This window comes from Talpa europaea, assembly GCF_964194135.1.
Source record: "Talpa europaea genome assembly, chromosome: 3".
In the NCBI taxonomy this organism is placed as follows: domain Eukaryota; kingdom Metazoa; phylum Chordata; class Mammalia; order Eulipotyphla; family Talpidae; genus Talpa; species Talpa europaea.
Window position 1 is genome coordinate 114,973,702 of NC_140069.1, and position 26,806 is coordinate 115,000,507.

Genomic DNA, 26,806 nt, shown 5'->3' on the forward strand with positions numbered 1-26,806 from the left:
ATGGAAGTATCTCAGACCTTCTCTAACCTTTAAGGAAAGAAGTGTTTATTGATAATAAAATTAGCTAAACTGTCATTATAGAAATCCTTTAAAATGAAGAATGATATTAAAAATATATAAAAGAAAAAAGAAAGCAAAAAGTAGAAATCCTTTAGATTTCATAAAGAATAGTATCTCTATGCCTGCAACATTATATATTGAGGACTTACTTTTGGCAAAACCTAAATTATGGGAATATAAAGACCACTGAGAAACGAGGACACAGAAATCAATGAGCTCAGTGATCCCCACTATCCTCACTATCTAATAGCAGAGAAAGATGAGCAAATCAACCATTATACTGCAAGTGATAAGGGCTGTAACATTTAAACCAAGGTTTATAGAAGTACAGTCATGGCTACCTTTCTAAGAATGATGATCAGAAGGACACTTTTAAGAAGTCAAAGGATAGAGCTTAGACGGGAAAGGGAATTAAGAAGCAACCTTCAGGCAGACAAAATAGCATATGAGTCAAGACTACACAGTAAAGTCCAGGCATGCAAATAATCTGAGCATGAAAGCTTTATGTAGCAAAGAAAATACAATTGGAAAGATATGATCATAGCATCATATCTTTGTGCATCTCTAAGGAATTTAGATTCCACTTAAAGGAAAGAGAAGACACTAAAGATTTCTAGCAGGGCAAGTAAATGAATTGATTTGCATTTGGTGGATGTTCATTCTGCGAGTATTAAGTATTGGAAGAGACAAGGTAGAGGTGGAAAGAATAATTAGAAAACAATTTCAGAATTCCAGTTTAGAAGTGATAAGGTTTTGACTACAGTGACAAGAATAGTGGGGAAGGGAATTATCTGAAAAATGCTTAAGGGGTGGAAATACAGAACTTGTCGAATGATTCAAAGAGGAAGCCATCCCAATGACGCCCAGTCTTCTGCTGTGGACTTCTGCAATTTTGCTGATCACTGAGAGAGAACATGTTGAAGGTTTAGGAAAAGACAGACTAAGTTTCAGCCACGTTGACATTGAGGTAATGGGTGCTGGCTATAAGGTTAAGAGCCTATGAAAACAATTAACATGGATCTCATAAGCATAGGTAGTCAAAAAATGATAGTGAGTCACCTCAGTTTCACTCTTTCCTACTACAGAAAGTTATTTTAATTAAAAAAATCATTTATGTTTACAACCACTTCCCCAGTTTAGTCTATCCTCTGAAGAAATGTCACACTTACAGACATTATATTCACATGTTCCACAAACACTTTATTATGAATCCATTAGGGTATATACTTGTAAATATTTTTTTTCTCTCTGTTTTATCCCTAAGGCAATATCATGTACATATTACGGCAAACAGTAAGGAAACAAGAATTTTGTAGTAATATCTTGCTAGTTACCAATCTTGTCAGTTCTTCCTCATCAGTGCCTCATTTTATCCATTCTTCACTCTACTCATCACCATTGTCCCAAAATAGGAACCTGGTCATTTCTAGTCTGGAATACATTTATTAGAGTTCATAAGTACAAGCATAAGAAATGGATTGAGCTTGATTTATACAGAAAATACACTTATTGAGAAGCTGTTGGGTAGCTTATAGTATCATAAGGAAAGTAGAGAAACCAGGTTTGGAAAATTAGGAAAAGCAGAGAGTTTTCATAGCCATAACTGTAGCCAGGTCCTTCCACAAAGATAGCCCAAGGAAGACCCTGCCTTCTTTGGCCAAACTGCAATGCTGTTCCCACAAACCAGTTATAGCAATCTCCACCACCACTAGAACAAAGTCTCCACTCTTGCTGCTTTTTTGTATTACTAACTCAAGATAGAAAATTCCAGGGGGTTGTGTTTGATTACCCAGACCTGACTGGAAACAGATCCATGCCCTAGTTTCCAAGTTTCCAGAGAAGGCAAATGTCTGGACTTTGAACATCTGTGTGTGACACAGCACCCACCTCTCACTCAGAATTGTACTGTAGAGAATTCTTCAACTATTAGAGAGTTGGAATCAGGGCAGCCACAGAAACACAGGTGTCCCTCCGAATAAGCAACTCACCTCTTCCTCCTCATTCTAACAATTTATTTTTCTTTTTCATCGTAGGCTCTCTTCTGGACATGTGCTATGCACTAATATTGCAAATATCAAAAATACAAGCACCTGATTGACTGTCTCAAAATATATTCATTATGTTGTTCCTCATCTTTGATACTATAATAGTTTCCAATTAAGACTCTCCAACTTTGTGTTCAACACATTCTATCAATTGATCTGCATTAAATAATCAGCCTTTTCTCAAATTTATTTTCCAACAAATTCTCTTTTCCAACAGTGATAATTGTCTTACAATTTACATATAACTATGTGCATTCCCTGCAAAACTACTTATCTATCCTACCCATCACTCTTTAGCTTACTCCTGGACTCATCTTAATTTTGCCCAAACAGTATTCCACTTCTATCCATTGCCTCCTTCGTGACTCTATACTTGAGCATCAATGAGTGTCATGAAATGATTGCAAATTTAAGGCACACTATTGGTGAAATAATATATATACTAAATCATGTCTGTACCTTCATTCAAATTATTTATGGTTCTGTTTCTTTACTACATGTACTTCTCCAAGTAGATTGTTAAGCATTCAGAGGTTCGGGTATCCCCTCTGCCATTTCTAGTGTGTTAAGTGCAGAATCTATATTATAATGTTCCTAGAATAGTGGAGCAGATGTTTGGCCAGTTTTAGCTCCCACCACACTTCCAAGCAATTTAGGATCTTGGAGCTAATTCTTCTGAAACTTTGTTTCCTTTTCTTTCACCAACTCTAACTCTAGGTAGATTCTTATCATCTTTTCGCAAAAGTAGGTACTTCTTACCACAGTGGGAACCAGGCAAGGGTGACACAGCACAAATGCACTTTCTTTACTAGAAATTACCTGAAGTGAATGCCTAGTTGATACCGGGAGTATCAACTTCATAGAGGAAGATGGCATCATTATATAATCTTTTCATGCTTTGCAAAGTTAAAGCTGAACTTGGAGGAATGGGACTCATTTCAGAATCTGATTATTTTGTCTTTGTCATGGAATGACATATTAATTGGGTACTAAATTTGTAAAATGCCCTGGTGAATGCAAACAAAATGTGTCTTTTGCAAATTAAAAAGAAGATGCCTATTTCTCACAGGAAATTCCTTTCTGATACTGTCAGAGCAATACTTTTTGATAGTAAGCTTTTTTTATTTTTTTTTATTTATACAATAGCTGGGGTACAGCCCAGGGGTGCGGGAGGGTGAGCGGATTCTCCAGAGACAGAGTGGGGAGCAGAACAGGCAGATGGACTGAAAGCACTGCTGAGGGGAGCAGCGGGCCTGACAGGAGAGGTCTGCCGCACCATATGGGACTCTTCCTGGCGGGCTGGGAATCAAACACCCGTGCTGCAGAGGCTGCGGACAGCTTCACAGCGCTGTGCTCAACCCACTGCACCACCAGGGATGCCCAAGAGTAAGTTTTAGAGGAAGGTATTAAAATTCAAAAAAGTGAAAGAGACTTACAAGTGCATTTGTATTTTTTGTCCTGTGAATCCCAGAAGAATTTTTAAAGAATTTTTTTAAGTTTCTAATGTTTCTGAGTATCCTCATAAATATAACCTGATCTATTCTGTAAATACTAGATTATGATTCTAACATTACCTGATAGGCTGTTTGTTAATATCTTCCTGCACAACTAAAACAGATATTCACTGTATCTATTGCATAATAAGGAAATGAAATTCAAAGAGATTTGAAAATACTGAACTTAGACACCTACTGAAGGGCAGAGCTCCTGGGCATTCCTCACAAAGAATGGAGGCACAGGTGGTCAGATCTTTCTTTGCATGTCGCGTTCCATATTTTCTTACCAATATTTAGAGGGGAAGTCTTAATTCAGAAGGATTCTAGCAACCACACTTCCCATCCTCATTAAAAATAATCTCAGTTGTAACTTTGGGCAAAAAAATTGATTGCTTGGGCCTCCCTGGTGGCTCAAGGGGTTAAGTCTCAGCACTATGAAGCTATCCGCAGCCACTACAGCACAAGTTCAATCCCTGGCTGGGGAGCTGACCCACATGGCACAGCAGACCTCTCCTGTCTCTCCCTCTGCTCCCCTCAGCAGTGTTTTTCAGTACCTCTGCCTGTTCTGCTCACCACTCTGTCTCTGATGAATACTCTCACCCCCATACCTCTGGCCTACACTCCAGTTCTTGTATGCATAAATAAATAAATCTTTAAAAACAATTTAATTGCATAAAGCAATTAAATAATACCTCCCTACTGCCCTCGCCCCAAGTTGTTTTGAGGATCAAATGAGAGATCTATGTAAAGCACTCAGCACAGTACCTGGTACATAGTAGCAATAAATTGTCAGTAACTGACTGTAGTACTTCAAGGATGCTAAATGACTTAGGTGCAGGAAGGGGTATACTTTGACCACGAAAAATTGAAGATAACTTTCTGATTTTGTTGGAATAGAAACATAAGTAACATTCGTTAAAGTTAAATGCATTTTTTTCAGTATAGAGTAAGCTAGCCTGAGTAAAAAGAGCTGTAAGGATTTTGACTCCTATCTTATGACACAGCTCAAGGAGCACTTCCCCACGAAGCATTTGCTGTCCCCTCCAATCGCACTGTACGAGGCCATTCCTTCATTTGTGCTGCTGTGTGTATTTCTATATGATGTGTCTAAATATCAAATCTCTCTTGTTTATATGAATCTCTCCAGAACTATACATTAAATCCTTTTACAAAGAGAATTGTGAACTTCTAACCCTCTAAGTATGGTATTCAATAAATCTCAAGTATTTGAATTATAATTTTTATAATGTTCAAATATGTAATAATCAGTGAATAAGATTATTCACCTATATCTCTCTTCCCTATGGTAAATACAAAACCTGACAGAGAAATGAAAACAAACCTAATAATTGAAAATCTCTGCTATTTCTATAATTCTCTTAAATATTCTCATTTGCTGAAAAAATGTAATGTTGAGCCTATTTGTCACAATAAATTTTATGTATAATGAAAGTTTAGATTGCCCTTAGAAAAATAATTTGAGGGCCTCCCCTGCTGGCTCAGTGGTTGAGCGCTGGCCTACAAAGCTGCCCACAGCCTCTGCAGTGTCAGTTCGATCCCCGGCTGCCGGCAAGGGGCCCACATGGTGTGCAGACCTCTCCTGCAGCGCCCGCTGCTCCCCTCAACAGTGTATTTCATCAGTCTGCCTGTTCTGTTCCCTGCTCTGGCTCTGGTGAATTCTCTCATCCTCCCAAGCTCCTGACTGTACCCAGTGCTTGTATAAATAAATTAAAAAATCTTTAAAAAAAATAATAATTTGAGAGAAATTTGGCATCTGTCTTAACAAGGGATTTTGTCTACGTCTTAAGTATAAAAAAAAAATTTGAAAGCATACAATGCCATGATGGTTGCAAAATTAAGCCTAGAAAGCTTCAAAATCTTAAAAAGTATTAATATTTCACCCATATTACTGTAAAATGTAACAAAGTATATTATTACTCTAATTATTGAAAGCTCACAACATACATGATGGGGGAAATAAAACTACTAAAAATGTTACCAAAGACAATGTCACCAAATCCTTAATGTCTATATATATATATATATGTTTGCTGGACATTTTCTTTATCCATATGTCCTAACACTTGTGTTAGGACAGCAACAAGAAAGGAGGTTAAATTTATGGAAGCAATAGGCAATATAAACTTTTTCTTTTTTCTCCCACCCCAGTGCTGCACACCTAGAAATATCTGAAATGTGGACAAACATTCACACTACAGTATGTAAATAAAAATTGGATTAATAATGGTGAAAAAAAAAGAAACCATGAAATAACAGCTAAGGTATTAATGTCATAGAAAGCCAGGATTGCTTCCAGCACCCAAATCTACCTGAGGTAGTTTTTTTGATGGCGGTATAAGCTATTTTATCTTTCCAGGCCAGGATCTCATTCATTCTTTCAACAAATTTCTGTGCTGAGCACCAAAATGTTAGGTTCTGGGAATACAAAGATGAATAAGAAATGTTCCCTGTCTTCAAATTTCTCGCTATGAAGGAGACAGAAAATGGAATGTTGTAACAGTATTCAGAACTCAATAGAAATCTCTTTTCTCGGTGATAGACCATATTCCTTTTCTGTTCATTTTCTTTGTCCTTTTTTTTCTGCAGATGGAGTCCTTTCCATTCTTCCTTGTGACTTGATCTCACTGAGTTTTCTAACTCACTTCTCACTGTGGAATTCCCCAAACACCACAGTTTCCAAACTATCTACTTTGTATCTCTGTTAGGTTCCTGAGTACAATATGTTGATTTTTAACACCAGTAAAGAAAATTTCAGGTTCTACTTCATCTTTTATTTTCCAAATGAAAAGATATCCTTTTATAACACTAATCTTAAAACACAAATTTTACCTTTTACTTTCAAGCATTAAGTCTGAATGACAATAATGATTGATTTTTTGAACACAAATAGCTTTCTTGAACCACTTAAAATTTTTCTAAAGGAAAAATTCACCTGATTAAACAAAAAGAATGTAATGAAAATATCATTATGTTAATTACAGTTGTTACTTTGAGGGCTGTATTTGTAGTACTAATGTGATTTTGATTTATGAACTATAGATGTTCTTATTCACCATTTTTTCTAATAAAAAACTATACTATAATATTTTAATCAATTGCCATTTGTATGTAAATAGAAAATTATAAGCAGACAAAATTGTAGGGTTTTTAGCGGTTTTCTTTATAAATTCCAGGGGCCTTCTTTTGTACTTGTCAAAGTACCTTCTTTATAAATCAGACCTCTTCTCTCATTTCTGAACTACTATTTATACTACTAAATTTCAGTCTTCATACTCTGAAGTCTTCAGCAAGTTCACACAGGAAGAAAAAAACTAAAAAGGATCTTCCTACATTTTAATTTTCTAATCCTCAATTTCCATATGCAATCTTGTAAGTTCTTTTCCATATATGAAATAATTCCAGGGAACCTCCAATATTAGGATGTAAAAACACTAATGATTTTTACCTGCTATGCACTCTAAATATGAACCGCAAGCTCCTTCATCATTCATTATTTTATTAAATCCTACTGTTGCTGCCATTATAATTACTACCCATGATATTGACGACAATGTTGATGTCATTGATGATGATGAGGAGGAGGAAGATGATACTGATGATGACAGAGCAACCACAACAGTTATGGAAGTGGTCATTGTTGTATCTGACAATTAAATACCAAGATGTCAGGCACTCTCACTTCTATTCCTTATAATACATAGGATAAATGAACTGAGGATTATCCAAGGAAACCCAAAATTCAAATCTGGTTTATCGGACTCCAAAATATTTATTGCATGTATATTTATGGCATGTAAATAACTGATTTTTATTTAATGCTAATAGAGCAAGGTTAGTGTTTGCAATCTACAACTCACATATAAGATTTTTATTTTAATCTTACATAACTATTCTCATTTGCTTTGGAGATTTTGTTGCTCTTGATGAAGGATGAGAAACTTAGACCTGACAATTGAAGACTTTTTTTCTAGCCCTTTTAATTCAAAACAGCTTTATTGGGTGGATGTCCTGTCAATATTAAAATTCAAATTTCCTATCAGCCTTTTCCTCCAGTGAATCTCTCTGCTCCTCTTATATCCCAGATGGTACCATTTTGTAAGATGAACAGGTATCCTTATATAATGAGGTGGGTCTGTATTCTCTGTCTTTGCTGGACTCTGCTGCAACTTGGCTTATGCCTGCTCGTTACGGACTTTGCCATTGTCTAGAGTTGCACAAGTCACACCTCCAGTCCTCTCTATAGGTTCTTTGCACCTCCAAGTCCTGCTCCCAAATAGGGCATATGGAAGTTAAACATTGATTTCTGGCTTTTTTCATTATATCATCACTTGAGCAGATCTATATCTCCTAAAGCACTGCTAAAATAGAGAACCATATACAAAGCAGTGTGGGAAAAAAAGTATTAACATAATATGCCTCCAAACTGTTATTTCTGCTTATACTGCACTTTGGACTCCATGTCCTGCGTGCAGCACAGTTGATTCTAAAAGTTCAAAGTTATAAGGATCTCGGACTACCTTTAATTGTAGTTTAAGACCCTCATTCGGTTTTCATATCAATTACAGTATTTGATCTGGTAGTATTCTGTGTACAAATCAATTTTTTTTTTTTTAGTGCCTTTAGTCTCTAAAAGATATCACAGGGGGAAAATGATGTGACTCGCTTTATTAGAACATGTAAGTCTCTAGAATACTCTGTGTGCTTTGTGTGATACCACTGTTGTTGAATGGTTTGATTTTTACATGTAGAATTTTGCAAAGTTACTTAGAGTTACATCCTGCAACACTATCCCTGCATGTATGATACAAACACAGCTCAGTTGTTACCACAGGCACAAATCACAGCTCCACTGGGGCCTTCAACATTTCCTGAAAGCCTGGCATGTAAGTTAGACATCCCTGCAGGGCCACCTAATTTGTGGAATTGACTGGTTCTGTAGATGCCAGGTAACTCAAGCTGAGACCGGACTCTGACAGTTTTATACGAGTAATATTTTTTACTGGGGTGAGGTGCTCTCCAAGAATTTTCCCAATGTTTTAGACATTAGGATACCTTGCAGGCACAGCAGGCATCATGTTTTCTCTTTCAAGCCTTTTTGTATTTTGCAGATTTACTTACTGCAGACATTAGTAAATCCCACCCTCAGCTATTTTCCATGTTCCTTTGTGTCCTTCTACCATGAAGCAAAGCAGTAATGCAGTGCATGCTGTTCATTCCAAATCCTCTAATTTTCTTTTACATTACCAAATCTCATTACCATATTTTATAATTTTATCAGGAGGAATTTTGTGTTTTGTTAGGAAGAGATTTCATTCTCCCATTCCTGATATCTAATTCAATCTTTCTGTCCTAGAATGCTACAGAGATGGGGCAGAACTCATAGACAAAATTTCCTATAAATTGTAGCAATCAAATCACAGAAAACATTTTCTGTGCTAGAATTTTACTCCTGGAAGCTATTATTCTGTTTCCATGTGGGTCAAGAAACTTAGGATTTGCACTACTTCCCTATTTGAGCAAAATTCTGTGTTTGAAATGTTTGTTCACAGATAAAGGCAGATGCCAGTAGAGTGTATAGACACTGTTGCTTTTTTATACTGACTGGTATGATGATTCAAGACTAATTATAACCTAACTGAAGTTGTGTTTGTAACATTTACACCATTCATATTCCTCAAGTTTAAAGATCCGTTTATCCTCTCAGGTCACTATTGCCAAGATGGCAGGGGAGGGTCATTTGATTCCACTATCTCTACTTAGGGATCTAGCTAAAATAATCTGGGTGGAAATTATCTTGGTAAAGACTATTTGGACAATCCCGCACAATAATCTTGTCTAGAAATATAATTTGCTGTCCATATTTTGGTATTTGCGCCATTGATTTTTAATAGGCCAAGTTAGTGCCTAGAATTAATACCAGAGAGGAATCAGAAATTTCATTGTTACAGTTGCTCCGGATACTCAGCCTCTCCCTTTCATGCTCTGGGAAAAGCATTCCCCTGCTTTATCTCTCAGCTGTCATTACCTTTGACATTCTGTGATCTATAGGTGACAGGCAATGGTGAGAATTACACATTATCTGCACCTAGCACAAGCATAAAAAACATCACTGTGAGCTTGGTCAGCTTGCCTGTTATGTTAATATTTAACAACTTTCACAACACAGATGGGAAACGGAGCTATCCTCTGCCTTTTTCTCCACAAATGATTCTGATAATTAGTACTCTTACTGATTTTGTCTTTCCTCGTGTCCTTTTCAAAAAGATGTGTATGGGTTACTTCTTTGTTCTGACAGAAAAACCCAGGACTTGGTAGACAGATAAAGTAGAGAATCTATGACAACCACACATCACCCCAATTTGACACATGTCCAGTTGCTTAAGCACTCAAATGTCTTAGGATCCTTGAGTATTATGGCAAGAGCAAAATGGTTGTTACATTCAATGGCATGTAGAACTGTCTTGATGCTGCTTGCACTCAGTGCTGTGAGAGATGCTTCCGACTCACCATCATAGAGAGTTGCTCACATTCTGCACATTTTCATTAGCGGCCCTAGGTTTGTGCTCAGCCTGATCTGTTTCACTGGCCTAAGTGGCATTTTAATTAAACAATGCTCTGAGACTGCACATTAAATAGGAAATGAAATCAGAACATATTCCTAGGTAGACTTCGGCTCCTCTAATATAATAAAGATAAATTTTTAATTTTGTTCTTTCAAGTTCTTATTGTATTGATATTTGATATTTAGTTGTCCCCAGAGATTTTAAACAGTAGAATTTTCCTGTTAAATTCATTAAATTCGAAAAGACTGCTCAACTAGAAAAATGACATCCGTTCAGTGAATTCACTCTAAAACACCCAATTGACAAATGTGTTGCTGACTTATTGCATTAGGATTATTTAAATCAATTGTAATGAATTATACCCATGAAATGTAATTCCAAACTGTTCACAGATTTCCTGAGGGTTTAGGTAGAGTAAAATACACATGTACTTCTCCTAGTAGCATGTATCATAAATTATAGTGAATTAATTATTTGTGAAATTATTTGTTTAAAGGCTGACTCTGCCTGAAACCAGTGGCCCCATGGATATTGAAACTCATCCCTATACTCTCACAGCCACACCTTCTGCCTCCTTAGAAGTGGATGAGCAATAAATTTTTCTTGAATGAAAAAAGGGGCAAAGAAAATATATCAGATTATGAGAGATATATTAAGTAATGACATGAGTGATAAATTGCAAATTTCACTTAGACTAATCGATCCAGAAAGAACACTTTGAACCATGAAACCACAGAACATCTATTGAAAGCTAATCATTTCAGGGGCATAAAAAGAAAAACAGCAATCTTTTCCCTTAGCTATTTCTCCTAAATCTTAAACATTTTCATTGATAAGGCAAAGTGGAGAATTAAGGCAAAATTGAGACTTTATTTCTTTCTCATAAATTATGCATGTTTTCATGTTGACTCTCTGGAAGATGATGAATAAAGAATTCTTGAAGCTTCCACTTTTTATCAGTATTCACTTTGAGGCCATTTCTGTATGGAAGAGCATGTTCAGAGCTCTTCAGCTCCAGGTCCTATCCTTTCACCTCCTCAGTTGGAGCTTTATAATCCACTTAGCAGATTGTAGAATAGACTGGCCTCCCTATAGGGTAAAATGTATTTAAAGGGGAAGAAGTCTTCACGTCAGCAGCCTTCTACTCTGGAACAGACCTCTTCCCCAAGTTTTCCCTCTTACAAGCCTATAGGGCAAGATTCATCTACTACTTTACCTCTAAAGAAGATCCTGCCTCCTGAAGCCAATTATTATTCCTTATCTCACAAAGGCAGCAAAACTCTGATATACTCTCCCTGAAGAAATACCTATTTCCAGTTCACAGTCTTTGTATATTTCCTGCTGTAGTGATTGTCTTACATCCCATCCACCATGCCATATGCCCAGAGTCTGCAGTAGTTTTTAGATTCTGTTATGACTACCTGAAATGGCAGATTCCCAGAATAAATGGATTCTGCCTCTGCAGCCTCTGTCTTCCATGACAAAGTTTCCTTTCACACAAGTCTCAGCTATCTAAGGTCACGGTCAGCTTAAGAATGGAGTGATGGAGAGATTTTCATCGATCCTGTCTCTCCAGAGAGCTATACCTTGTCCTCAGAATTATTAAATTCTAATCTGACCTTAACATAAATCACTAAAATTACCATATACCCAACTCTTACTTTCAAAGTTTTGTAATCGAAGCATTTTGTTCATGAGGATCCTAAACTCCATACCCACAGGTTTCCTCATAGAGAAACAGTATGAATTAACCACAAATTCCAGAAACCAGAATCCTAACTTTCACTGTCAGGAAAGCATTCCAAACCGTGCAGCACATTAAATATAGTTATTCTCCATTCGAACCTCAATGATGTTTTTTTGAATATTCTAACCTCCCGGTCTTTGTGAAATGAAATATTGGATCCACAATCTGTAATTTCTCCAATACTTGACTGCTTTCTTTTCTGAGTGGTTAACAATTTCGTATGCGGTTAAGTTCATTTATTATTGTTTGTATTCCATTTTAGGGTTGTTTTCCATATTTTTAAATTTATTTTTGTTTTTCTGAATAGAAGAATCTCAACATGGTTTATGAGAGGTATGCTCAAAGAATTCATTCAACTACTGTTCACACCTACCTCTTACAGTGTAGCCATCTCTTTAGTTTCTGGCTCTCCTTCTTATCTACCTTTTCTCAAAAATAAGTATATGAGAGTCTTTGTTTAGCAACATAGCCCACAAATCACAAATTGCTTTATTCTCTAGTTAATCATAGAGATTTTCTTAAGTTTAGCAACTGTGTAGTACTGCACCGTATGTACACGCTATGTTTACTTATCCAGTCGTCTCTGGTTGTATATTTAAGTTACTTACATGTTTTGCTGTGAAAATAATATTGCAGTGAATAAGCCTGTGCAATTTGTATTGTTAAAGAAAACACTTGAAGAACCTTTTCAGGGAAGAGATGAGCCCAAGCATGGAGTACATCTGGTTGCATTAGTTGTTGCCAAATTCCCCTCAGTAGAAGTTGCACCCAGTTGCCCATCCACCAGCTTTGCATGAAAGGGCCAGTTTCTAAACCACCCTTCCAGAAGCATGCATGCTCAAGCTTTGACAGTTTGCCAGTCTATTGAGTAAGGAATGGTATCTCAGAATAGTATTCATCTGCAATTCTCTTACGATAAAGAAATGTTGAGTATCTGTTTATGTTTAAAGGACATCTGTGTATGCTTTTTGCAAACAAAAAATGTGGCTCTTGCACATTTTTCCCCTTCAATTTCTAAAAGTTCTTGATGAAGAAGTGTAGCATTATATCTCTGATATATGTTACAAACATTTTCTTTCAGTTTGCCATTTGTCTTACCGTCTTTTAACACTGACAGTGAACTTTGGGGTGTATAAGAGATTCCTTTTTGCTTTTATGTGGTCACATTTGTCAAGTTTGAGTCATGATAAGAAAATTCTTTTTCATATCCAGTTTATAGAGGAATTTATTTCTAGTAATCACATTGTTTCTTTTCCATTTAGAATTTATTATGGTAAACTGATTAAAAATGTTTACTCTTCCCATCTCCACTGGGGCCAATTTTCATAAATTATGTTTTCCTAAGGAATTATCTATTTCTTTTTAGATTTTCAATTCTGTTAATACAAGTCTGTAAAAAGTATGATTTTATTACTTTTATGATTCTTTCCCTTTTGTCATTTCTTTTAAATTATTTTTAATTCTGGTAATGTGGCTTTACAATACTGTATATGATTCACAAGTCTCAGATCACAACTCTTCAAGTGCATGTCATGTCCCCACACCACACCCATCACCAGGACACCACTGTCATCTACCACAGTCCATTGGGACCATTCCCTGCTTTTGCTCTCCACCCACCCACTTCTTCTGGTGTCCTTGTTTACTGTATAGTTGAGTAGTAGTCCATTGTGTATCTATACCACATCTTAAACCACGCATCTGTTGTTGGACATGTAGGTTATTTCCATAACTGGGCTATTGTAAATAGTGCTGTATATATATATATCCCTTTAAATTAGTTTTTTTCCATTCTTTGAATAAGATACCTAGGAGTGGAATTGTTGGCTAAAATAATATTTTTAACATTTTGAGAGACTTTATACTGTTTTCCATAGGATGTCTTTTTTTTTTTAATGGTAACTTCTTTTGCAATGGAAACACTTTTGGTTTGATACAGTCTCAATTGTCCATTGTTTCTTGTGTCGTTGGAGTTGAGTTGCCAAAGACATCACTGAAGCCAGTGTTGTGCACTGTTGCACATCTGGCAAGGGTCTGATAACCAAGGCCTGCAAGTACATTTCATCTTTTTATCTCTCTAGTCTCTTCTACTCTGTGACAGTACCTCATTCTGCCTTTCTATCTCATGACTTTAATACTTGCGAAGAGAACTGACCAGTTATTTTATAAATGTCCCTTCATTTGAGTTTGCCAGATGTAACTTTTTGCCTCCACCTGCTTGTGACTCTTCTGGGAGTAGATTCTTAACCTGAGAGCAGGCAATGTAACTTGTGTCATCTATTTTGAAGGAAATGAATTGAACTAATGATTTTTTTGTGGGGCTAGGATGCAGATTTGGGAAAAAGTAGTGATTGAATGCTTGAGACAAAAAGTAACATAAAGTCTACACTGGAGTGACGTTCCAGGGTAGAAGCAAGATGAGCAAGCAGCGGTTGCCAGGCAGTAGAAAAGGAGATGTAAACGGTGAGAGGACATAGAGATAAGGGAGATAGTTGAAAAACAAAGTGGACAGACCAAAGGGATCTTCTGAGATACACTGCAGTAGCACATTCTAGGATCCTTACAGCTTTCCAGCCATAAGGTCCATTTCCACAAGAGATACTGTGCTTGAATTTTACAAGTTTCACTGTTGCACCTAAAAACTGCTTTTTGTAAGCTATTATAGAGTCAATTTCTGCAATGAAAATGGAGCTAACGAACAAGTAAATTGTTAAAATTTTGAAAGAGCAAGTAACTCAAAAGTATAGATAGTATGGTCACTGTGGCAGAATCCAGATAGGCCTGGATTCCTATTTAATCTTCTGATTCTATTGCAGGTTTATAAAGCTTATATGACTGACTATAAATTAATCTAGACATTTACAGAGACTTTGCATTACAGAAATATCTAATTAGTGAATTTGCTCTATGATTCCATAGCCTGAAGAGAAATCCCAATTAAAACAGTTCTTAATGCAGCATTAACCTTGCTAATCCCAAGTGTTTATTTATCTCTCCTGCATAGTGTAAGTTATCCTTTCATCAGTGTGACCTTAATCATCTGCAAATTTGTCAGATATTGTTGAGTACAGTATTCTAAATAACTCAGGACCCTACAGCTCCAGGCTACATGCTTGCCTGATTAGACATATAGTACAAAATTGAAAGTTCTTTTTCTTATTTGTTACATTTTAAAAGAAGCAGTTGGTTTTTAAAAACTAATTCAAATTCAATAGCTCATTTTTCACAGTGAAAGATGGTTCTAAACTGTTATCATATTCTTCAGCTTATAGTCTTAAGTTTATTTTAGTTTATTTTACTTATCTTTTTATGAATAAGGAAAAACATGTATGGCTTTTAGCATTCTAGCCTAGGCCTTTCTTTGAGGATTAAGGGGAAATCCATAAACACCCATGTTCACATGCACATACATTATATATACATACATATGTAGTTATACATTCATATTTACATGAAGATACACACATACACACCTTTTAAAACACTGGTTGTAGATTTTTATACCCATTCTGCCATAAGTGCAAATGAAGCAATATATATATGTTACAGGTTTCTTATAAAAGTCAACTATCAATCCCATAGAAATATTTTTATTTACAAATATTTTTAAATGAAATGAATGACAACTGATTTATAGAAGAAGGTTAAATCTAAAGTGCATCATTTAATCTCAAAGTATAAGTCAGGGACCACTAAGAATTTATGGAATGTACAAGGTTTATAGCATGCAATTTTGTTTCAGCATGAATTAATAGTTTATTTTGGAACTCAAGCAAACAAACAAAGAAAATATATTAATATCTTAAGAAAAGCCAATCAGAGTCCCCATAAATTCTAATGAATACTTCATGGTGGCAAATGGGAAACAATAATAAATTAATTGCTCACAGAACCTTTGGCATTGTAAATCTGTGACGGTAAAGAATCGATGAACTCTGTACTTCTGGGACATAATGCTTAGAATTAGCAATGTACTCAAAATAGCCAAAGATAAGAAAATAGTGAAGAGATTATAAGAAGTAATTTTACATACAGATATCAAACAGGCACATGAAAAAAAAAAAGTTCATCACTTATTATCAGGGAAATGCAAATCAAGACAACAATAAGATACCACCTTACACTGGTAAGAATGGCCCTTATTTAAAAAGACCTGAACAAGTGCTAGCAAGAATGTGGAGTAAAATGGTCCAGCCGTGTGAAAAGCAGTATGTAGGTGATTCAAAAGATTTAAAATGGATCTATCATAAAACCCAGTAATTCCAGTCCTATGCATCTACCCCCCAAATTTTTTTAAAGATTTATTTATTTATTTATACAAGCACTAGGTACAGTCAGAAGCACGGGAGGATGAGAGAATTCACCATAGCCAGAGTGGGGAGCTGAACAAGCAGACTGACGAAATACACTGCTGAGGGGAGCAGCAGGCACAGAAGGAGAGGTCTGTCACGCCATGTGGGACCCTTGCTGGTGGCTGGGGATCGACCTGGTGCTGCAGAGGTTGCGGGCAGCTTTGCAGCCTAGCGTTCATCTGCTGCGCCACCAGGGAAGGCCCTACCCCCCAAATTTAAAAACAGTTATTCAAAGGGAAACTTGCACTCCCATGTTTACTGCAGCACTATTTACAATAGCCAAACTATGGAAACAACCTTAAATGCCCCAAAAGAGAGGAATGGATCGAGAATACTACTCAGTGATCAAAAAAGATAAACTCATGCCATTTGTGCTTGGATGAAGGTGGAAAGGATAATGGTAAATGAAATGTCAGGAGACAGATAAATACCAGAAGGTGTCACTTAGTTGTGGAATATAGAGAAAGTAAACTAAGGTTCAGATAATAACAAGCTTAAAAATTAACCCTTGAAAGCTAACTATAGAACTGAAGCATCCAGTGGGTCTGGTGTAAGGAGGAGTAAGAACAAGGAAGGAAGGAAGCACAATGGACTATGGTGGTGGACTCTGGGTGATTTGGTGGTGGCTGCACTATGGTGGCAATACCTGGTGGGGAGGGGAATCCTATACTTCACAAATACAATAATGTAAGCCACTGTGACCTCAAAAAAATAAATAAAACAGGAAATAATTTTTAAAATTTTGACCATTAAATGCTTCTGTGTAACAGTGCCATTAAATAGAGCTAGTATCTGTAAAATTAACCATGGTAGGCTTTTAGTCTATATGTTATTGAACATGTTTATTTTACCTATTACAATATTCATAAGACAATATAGACCTGTTATAAATATGAATATGTCTTTAACCATACCAGTAATAAATATCCAATTATCTATTTCTGTTCTCTACATATTATTTTACTTTAGCTGCCTATAAAAGTACACAGTAGATATTTTTCAGATGGCTTCATCTTTTTAATAGTCAGATTTTCCAATAGCTTGGGGGATTTGGTGAAAACCATCTGGATAGTTATTCTCCTCAATCTAAATTAAGTGTTGGTATGCTGAGCTAAACAGTGTCTAAAATTGATATCTAAATTGGTTAAGATCATTGGAAACAGTATGAAGATTTTAAGTCCCAAGTTGTCAGGATAAAATGAGTTAGGACTTGGAGAACTCAAGTACCTGGACCATAGGCAATATTCAGGTTCTTACTCTCATTTTGATAGGAAAAATTTAAAACTGCTCCACAATTTGGTGTCATAGTTTCTTAAGATGTGACTACTGTAAGAATTATTAAACTTATAATCATATTTATAGAAGTTAATAATTATAAAGGCTTGGTGTATTTGGAAAATAGCATTCTGAATCAAAATCTGATTTTGAAACAGCATGTTTTTTCCTATTGTAGTATACTGCTAATATTTTAAATATGTGTACATGTGTATATATTAAAATAGACAGGAGAATTAGAACTATGACCCATCATATCAAGGAAAGTGTGCTTAAATTTTTGACTTTATAAAAAATATACCCAGAGATCATGTTGGCAGTATTCAAATTCTGACCCACATGGAGAAAACAGCAAGCTAACCATCTTGAATGGTGGGCTATCAATTGAGAATTTATAAAGTCTTTGTTCCAGTCATGAGAAAAAAAAATTGCTATCCTTAGAAATGTATTTTGAAAATCCTATCTTTATCCTAAAATTCTCCTTTTAACAATACAAATAAATAAGAAAGCTGTATGCACTTTCAAGAAAGCAATTTGCCTTCTGTATTGCCTTGAGTGGTGATAACATGATGATGTGCCATCCTACTGCTTGGCATGGCATAAACAGCTAGACCCAGCAGTATATTTGCAGAAAAGAAAACTCTTGTTTTAACTGCCAATTTTCAAGTCAGTGCTTCTTATAGTTCCTACAATATGTGTCTGAAATTTGGTGCTGACTCTGAATGCTTTATTCCACATTGATAAACAATTTCTGCAATCCACAAATAATTAAATTGTATTACTTGTTATTAGAAACTATGATAACTCTTACTTATTTACTGAAAAAAAATAACTCTTTATTTTTCAGAGCTTCCATATGGCTGGGAAAAAATCGATGATCCCATATATGGCACTTATTACGTTGAGTAAGTCTCTAAGTGTGATATTAACTTGTTATTAATATGTTGTGAAATTGTGTTAGTTTTTCATTTATTGAGTATGTGTGGCTAACAGCCCCTTTATTTCCCTTTCATCTTACTTTGAAGTATCCACAAAGACTCTAATGGCAATAGCTAACTGTCTCTTGCCTCTCCAGCTGGCTAATTTGTCATTTCTTTCCTTTGACTAGTGATTCTAAAACACCAATTGGGAAAGTGTGTTTCACACTGTCCTCCAAATGAGTGATAATTAAAAAATATCAAAGAAATTGCCCTTAGTTTTGCAACCAAACTGTTGGAGCTTTCTGGTTGTGTAAAAGAGATGTTTTATTAAACCAGATTCTGAAGTCAATTAAATGAAGCAATCATACTCTCCATTTGAAGGATGAAATAAAATTTATTCTTTTTTCTCTTATAAGACTCTATTTCAAATCAATAGTACTTTTTTTTGTAGATCAGATTTTTGTTATCTGCTCAGATTGCATTGACTTAATACATTTTAGTATAATACGAGTTACCCCTTCTATACATTATTGTATTCAGAATAAAGCCTCTAGTAGGGATGAAATTTTGTATGTTTTTCTTAGGAAAATCAGGTTAAAATGCATAATTTTCAAAAGTTAAATATGTGATTTTCTTTTATAGAACCTCCTCTTTGAATGGAGTTTTTTTCTTACCTATTGTATAATACTGTGAATGTTATTGGGTAATAACAAAGTCTACATATTCCTTATAACCGTGTACTAAAGAAATGTAGAGGGTGGAGAACAAAAGTGATCATGTTATTTATCTAATCTGGTTTTGTTTATCATATTCCATTTAAAAATAGTAATCTAGATAGTCAAGGTTAATAGATTGATGACATTATTGCTAAATTGTTTTCGTAACAATCTTCAAACAGTTACTATGCTTTACTAAGCTTTCACTAGTTGTCAAGCACTTCTTTGTGCTGAGTTGCACCCACTGGTAACCGTGTTCTCCAGCCCTTGCACATCTATCTCACTTCTGAGCACTTGTCTTAAATGCTTCAACCCATCATCTTCATTTGGAAAAGCCCTGATTTTCACCATAGTCAGTCATTTCCAGTCGGGGTGAATTCACTTCATGCAGTTTTCTCACATATGATCTAATGCTCTAATGTCATGTGGATACTCAATTGAGGCAAAAAAAAAAAAACAAACAATATTTGGAGGTATCTCTAATTATAAAAGGGGGGGAGGATTTACTAGGAAATAGTTATAAGGCACCCTACCCCCACTAAATGGCTAATCAATTAAAATACACATTTTAATAATAATGTGTACCCTGCAGTTCCTGCATATATTTATCAAACATTGAATGTTTCCAATAAACTCAATTTGTATTTATTCACTGAATGGAACTGTACTGTGCTTAAGCCTATTAGATCTGAAATCCAAGGTAGTTCCATGTAAGAAAAGAGACCTAAGATATGTAATATACCAGACTTCATCTTCAAATCACTTCCTTGTAAAACCTACAGACAAAAACCTTTGCCTTAATCCAGGTGTTGGTGAACTTCATTAACAACCAGATAGCAAATAATTTGGTGAGGGAGCATGGCCTTTGTCATAACTACTCAACTTTAGTAATTGTAGCTTGAAAACAACCACAGGTGTCCATACGTGAATGAATGGACATAACCATATTCCAATAAAACTATTTACAAAATGCACCTGGTCGAATTTGGCCTGCAGGAAATAGTTTGCTGACCCCTATTTTATTCTAATTCTTCAGATTGTTGTTCCACGTCCTCAGTTCCTTTCTAGCTGACTTCCAATGGGGTAACAGTGTATAGCTCCAACTCCCCTTCACTCCCTTAAGTATCTACCATGAAGGTGAGATGCCCATATATCAGAAGGCAATGCATCCTGTCTCCTTGATCATTGAGGTCTCTGTTCTTCAAAAAAAGATCCACTGCTGCTAGATCCCAACAACTAATTATCGAATCAGACATGAGCTATAACACTAAAAGAAAACTCTGCTGGTTATCTTTATTCTTCAAATGGTTGGCTATAATTCTATTTCTCTTAACATTTCTTCACTTTCATTTTTGAATGTTACTACCATAGTCAAAAATGTTCATTTAATCAGTCTTAAATAGACTAATATTAAATGGCCTTAGATTTCAAATGATTATATGATCACAGATACAGGCAATGTTCAAATAGTTTCATTTCCTTCAAGTTGCATTCAGTTCTACTTCTTGTCATGGATTGTCCCTCATTACATAATCCCATCAGGCTGGCCAATACCAGTACTTAAGTACATGGGGACATGTATCAGATAACCAGAAAGCTGAGACATATGATTCAAACCCAGAGATAATTTTAAGGGTTATATACACCATTCACTTTTAATAATGTCCTTCTGAAAAAAATCATCAAAATTACTAAAATACTTCAATTCTATATGATGTAAATGTTACCTGAAATGAGGCATGTTTTCCATTACAACAAATATAACTTGGCCATTTAATTGGAATACACCCATTTACATGTTTTGTTTTAACTCTTCAAAAATATGAATTTCATCTTCATTACACTATTTTCATAAGGTATACATCATGTGTATTCTATATATGTATATGTCAAGGTACATACTATATGAAGAGCAGTCTTGTTTGTGGAATCTACATGAACACAGTGGTTATTTCAGTCCATAGATAGTTTTTTATTCTTGATTTTCTTTTTATTTATTTATAAATATTTTACATCATTGTTCATTTTTGTACAATATATTCTTTCTCCTGTCAGGTGTAGTCCCCGTAAAATTCCTGCCACTAATTCAATCATACACCATCACCATGGTCCCTTGTGCTCTTCCCTCCCCTGTTTTGATCCCTTTTCCTCCCCCTCCCTTGCAGAGTGTCTCTGACTTATAGTTGCCTGTTAATTTTGGTTTTTTATTATTTTTTTCCTGATCCCTTATTTGGTTTCTCTATATTCCTCCTATCAGTAAAACCATCTGATATTTTTCTTTTTCCTTCTGGCTTATTTCACTCAGCATAATCCCTTCCAGTTCCATCCATGTTGCTGTGAATGGCATGAGTTTATCTTTTTTGATTGCTGAATAGTGTTCCATTGTGTATATGTACCACATCTTCTTGATCCAGTCATTATTTTTGAGCATTTGGGTTGTTTCCATATCTTACCTATTGTAAATAGTGCTGTAGTAAACATCAGGGTGCAGATATCCTTTTGAATTAATGTTTTTGTGTTCTTTGGGTAGATTCCTAAGAGTGAAATTGCTGGGTTATATGGTAGCTCCATTTTTAGTAGTTTGAGGATCCTCCAAACAGCTATCCATAGTGGTTGGACCAGTTTGCAGTCCCACCAGCAATGTACAAGTGTTTCTTTTTCTCCACATCCTTGCCAACATTTGCTGTGGCTAGTTTTTTTAATATGTGCCTTCTCACTGGCATAAGGTGATATCTCATTGTGGTTTTTATTTGCATTTCCCTGATTTTAAGTGATGTTGAACATTTTTTCATATACCTGTTGGCCATTTGCATTTCCTAATAGAGTGTTTTTGTTGGGAAAAAAGTCATCTAATTTCCTATCACTAATTACACACAAGGAAAATAAATAGTTTAAGTTGCTATATCAACTTTTCATTATAGATGACATAATTATTAAGTATACTGTGTGGGGATAAAGGGACTTTATAACTGTAGTGATGACAGTATCATTATATTAAGAATCATGTTTCAGTTTTAGTATTTAATATTAATTCAAATATTTACATAGTGTAATTAAGTATGGTGGTCTGTATTGTAAATCTATAGTCAAGAAAATGCTGATTCACTAATTCTATTAATGAACATGGGTCCTCTGTAGAGATACCATTTTTGGTATTTAATTACCTACCCATTTATGTAATTAGCAGTGCTGATTATAAAGTGTGAAAAAAATTCCATCTCCCCACTCATTGTCAAAAAAGCCTGTGCAAGGACACTAGAAGTCCACCTTATCTATGAATCACTCCCTTCAAACAGACCAGCAACTGGGAACAGCCACTGCTGAGTGAGTTTTCTGTCATCATCAGGGCATGTCAGATTGAAATCAGCATTGTGCTTCTGGCACAGTTGTACGAACACTCATTTTCCTATCAGCCACAAACAGACAGACAGGAATTCTCAGCAATCACTAACCAAAAAAGGTGTTTCTATGCTTGAAATGGAAATACCTGGATTGAAAAGTTTTTCACCACTATTACTGACTACTGTGCTTGTAATTCTGTCCAGTGCATATTCAATTTCAAGATTACAGGTTTCATATATTTAAAAGTTGAGAAATGATAACACCATCATCACTATATCATCAAAATAGTTAATATTTATAGAGTGCTTGGTATTGACATGAACAACAACTTTTATCACACTTCTAATCTACTCTATAGTATTGATGAGGTGAATTATCTAAGTTTACAGATGAGGAAACTGGCGGAGGAAGTTAAGTCTCCCACGTTATTGAGAACCCAGGCAGTCTGACTATCAAGCCCAGGCTCAAAACTCTGCTCCCAATGCCTCCATTAACTTAGTGTGCAAAATTTGTAATGATCCAAACAAAGTTTCAGACCCATCCCTGGAAAGGAATTGAAGGGTCTCTAGACAACATCTCCTCCCTGGCTCCCCTCTAGTGCAGTCTGGAGCAGAAGTGGCAGGTGTCTGGCCATGGGAGGTAGTGTTATGCCCAGCCTGATGGGGCCGGCCCCATCACCAGTTACTTCAGAGAGGCCCTGAGCCACATGGCCACTAGGAGCAGGACTTGCAAGTCCTGACAGAGAGTTTACATTGTGTACACAGTAACTCAGGGCTGTTGGCACTGGTTAGAGAGGAATGGACCCTGCTCAGCATCTTATTTCATCTGCAGGCAGAGCAAACAGAACAAATTTCTACTCTGTGTAGCAGGAGAAAAAAAGTCAGCCCAATTTTTCCTGACAGACACCAAGTCCATGATAGTACAGCACTAAGCATGTATTAAGAAGTCCCGAAGTTGCTAACTAGAAATGTTACTGTCACTGTTCATAAAGAAAGGAAAAAAATTAATGTAAAAAGTGAAACATGTACAGTTAAACAGCCATATCTTTTGTATAAATAGGGTTTTTTCCCTCTTCTTTGTGAAATTATGTCTGCTGGGTACATTTTGGTTTCAATGGCAGTTACACAATTTGCTTAACTAGCTATTCCAGAAGACACAATTTCCTAGAGCAGCTTTCATGCAAAGCTGCCTCCTCTGGCACAGAAAGAGAAGCAAACCATATAACTACAAATAAAAAATGATAGTGGAGATTGGCAGATGTGATTCTCATGTAAAGGTTTTACAGATATTTCATATGATATCATACATCTGCTACTATAAAATGTTACTTGTCTGCATTTCCAAAATGTACAAAAAATGATGCAGTAATATCTTCAATATAGCACTAAATGTAAAAGGAAAATCACATTCATTTCATAGTAAATGGTATTTGTGATGATGTAACAAGCTGATAAGTGGTTGGAGAGGTTTGTTTTTTTTTTTTTTTTTTTTGAGGAAAAAGTCATTTATTTGCTTGCTTCCATGTTTCTACTGTAGTGTTAGGACTTAACATAAGCATTGCTGATATACTCCCTATTTACAGTTCCTTCAGAATATTACTACAAGTAAGAATGTACAGTTTTTAAGAGCTTATGGGAAACTGCAGATTTTGTTTTTCTCTCCTCTTTACAGGTTTCTCAGAATCATTCAACTTAGTTTAGAGAGATTTTTAACTCAATGTCATACCTTAAGAATGTTTCTTTCTTAAGAATTGGGTGATTTCACTTATAGAAGGAATGTAGGGGAACCAAATAAGGGATCGTGCAAAAAATTATAAAAAATTTAAAAAATTGACAGGCAACTATAATTCAGAGACATTCTGCAGAGAAGGGAGAGGAGGAGAGGTCAAAACAGGGGAGGGAAGAGCACAAGGGACCATGGTGATGGTATATAGGTGAATGGGTTGTGGGAATTTTACGGGGTCTACACCTGAGAAGAGAAAGCATACATTGTACAAAAAGGAAGAATGATGTAATAAAAAAGAATGTTTCTTCCATGCCTTTGCCTAGTTCTCTAAATTTTCTAACTCCAGAATTTTTAAAAACTCAATGTGGATATAAAATATTTCCAATTATGGGCCTCCCTGGTGGCACAGGGGTTAAAGTCTCAGCGCAATCAAGCTATTGCCAGCTTCTGTGGCATGAATTTGATCCCCAGGCAGGGCGCTAACCCACATGGCACAGAAGACCTCTCCTGTCTCGCCCACTGCTCCCCTCAGCAGTGTATTTCAGTATATCCACCTCTTCTGCTCCCTACTCTGTCTCTGGTGAATCCTACCTGTCCCCGTACTGCTTGCACCCCAATTCTTGTATGCATAAATAAATAAAATAAATCTTTTAAAAAATTCCACTTAGAAATAAACAGAAAAAGAATACCCTTTTAAAATCTTGTTTTTGCTTAGAAAAAATTTTCCCATACTGAAAGCCAATTTTTTAACTTGCTTTCTCTTCAATCATCAAAAACTAGCAACATTTTTAATGCTACTTAACAAGGAAATTGTTTCCCTAACTTGCAAATTTATATAACAGAAGATGCTAAACTGAAATGACATTGTTGGTAAAGTCCTCTGTGACTTTCTATGTTAATGAGCTCTCAGTCTCTTAAACATCATTTGCCCATATCGAGTTTTATTACCTAGTTAGCAAGAGTAGGTGCTACAGAGCTGCAGTGTGTCAGCCCTTCAGGCCCTCAGCTCGGAGCTCTGGAGGAGGCAGGCCATGGAGAAGTGACAGAAGTGAGAAAGGCCTTTTACTGTGCTTACTGTGTGCCACTTGTTAGTTTAATTGCTTTACCTATAGTAATTCATTTAATGCTCATAAAAAAGCCTATGAAGTCTGTTATTATCTACATTTTATAGATAAGAAAACTGAAGCCCAGGTATTTCTACAAGTACCAAATAATAGAGCAAGTATTTGAACCTAGACAGTTTCATAAATGGTTGGTGTTCAGCTTTAACACATTTGTGTATTAAGTGCTCAAAGAAATGCTAGTTATTTTTGATATTCTGTATCCTCATACCATGGCTAAGACCTCACCTTTGGCACTACTTGCTTTTCCAGTTCTTTCATAATTGTAATGTACCCCTCAAAGTGAACAATTCTAAGGAAAATTATTTGATTAAAAAAAAAACGCAACCATAACTTAATCTCATGGTTAGGGTGTGCCACACTGAGTAAAGAATAGCAATTCTTTTTAGAATTAGTGATAATTCCTTATGCCCATTAAGAAAGAGGAAGCAAGAACTGCAGTGTGATGTTTCTGTGACTTCTAAAGGGGTTGAAATTCCAGAGTAATTCTTCAGAAGTTATTTTGTAATTATCTATGAGTGTGTCATCTTTATAATTGGGGATTTGTGATTGTAATAGTAGAAACAGTTTAAATCACTGCTTTAGTGGTAGTAATGTTAAAAGCACTATTTTAACTTTTATACTTTCATATCCATAATCCCAAATAACAATCACAACACTTAGAAATGAGGAAAGCAAATCTCTACGGACTTAAGTGAGTTTCCCAAGGACATCCATCCAGTAAGGAAGGTTGACACTGTTTAACACCATGTAGGACTCAGAACGACCTTCCAATAGAGTGATTATGTTTTTATATTAATATAAAAATTTCATTCTTTACAAATTATTTTCTCATCTAAACACATGTAACAACAATAAACTTCATAATTAAGCAGCAGGAATAAGGATATTGAAATAAGTTAGAGGTCCTTGACCTCTAACTAAACTATAACCAGCTAATGACTTACCATTTTTGCTTCCTCCCAGCTAACCCAGACTAGTTTCATAGTTTGTGGCATCAGTCCTTTCAGTTGGAGAAACAAAGCAGTCAGGTTTCATAGTAAGTGATCTAGCTCCATGCACATGCTCTTTATACTAACATTAGCATTTGTAGTTTGTAGTTAGTAATTCCCACTTACTTCTTCTGCACTATTCACTCATGAAGTTCAACTGGTTGTTGATTAACTTTCCTAATACTAATAATCAACGACTAATCAGTGGGAAAGCTTATGGCTTCCTTACTCTTTATGCCAAGGCACCTCAAATATTTTTAAACTATGATTTTAAACTATGATTCTTTCAGTCATAGCTGTCTCAGGTCCAATCTTCCTTCTTAATAACCTGCATTCAAGATCTGGGTATATACCCCTAAAGCATCCCTTATGTGTGACTGGAAATAATTTTCCATGCTGTGAGACATTTCACTATGGCTGATTCATTTTCT

General features: G+C 35.7%; 1 protein-coding gene across 4 annotated transcripts in view; it reads left to right on the plus strand.

The window, feature by feature from the left end:
- MAGI2 (membrane associated guanylate kinase, WW and PDZ domain containing 2) overlaps window positions 1-26,806 on the plus strand; it is a gene marked incomplete at both ends in the record, with an annotated part of 1,136,641 nt that overhangs the window by 840,113 nt on the left and 269,722 nt on the right. For all 4 annotated transcript variants that reach the window (XM_084230806.1, XM_084230807.1, XM_084230808.1 and 1 more), the window contains one exon: window positions 18,407-18,464. In XM_084230806.1, the coding sequence (XP_084086932.1) occupies window positions 18,407-18,464 (58 nt within the window). The remainder of the gene's footprint in view (window positions 1-18,406; window positions 18,465-26,806) is intronic.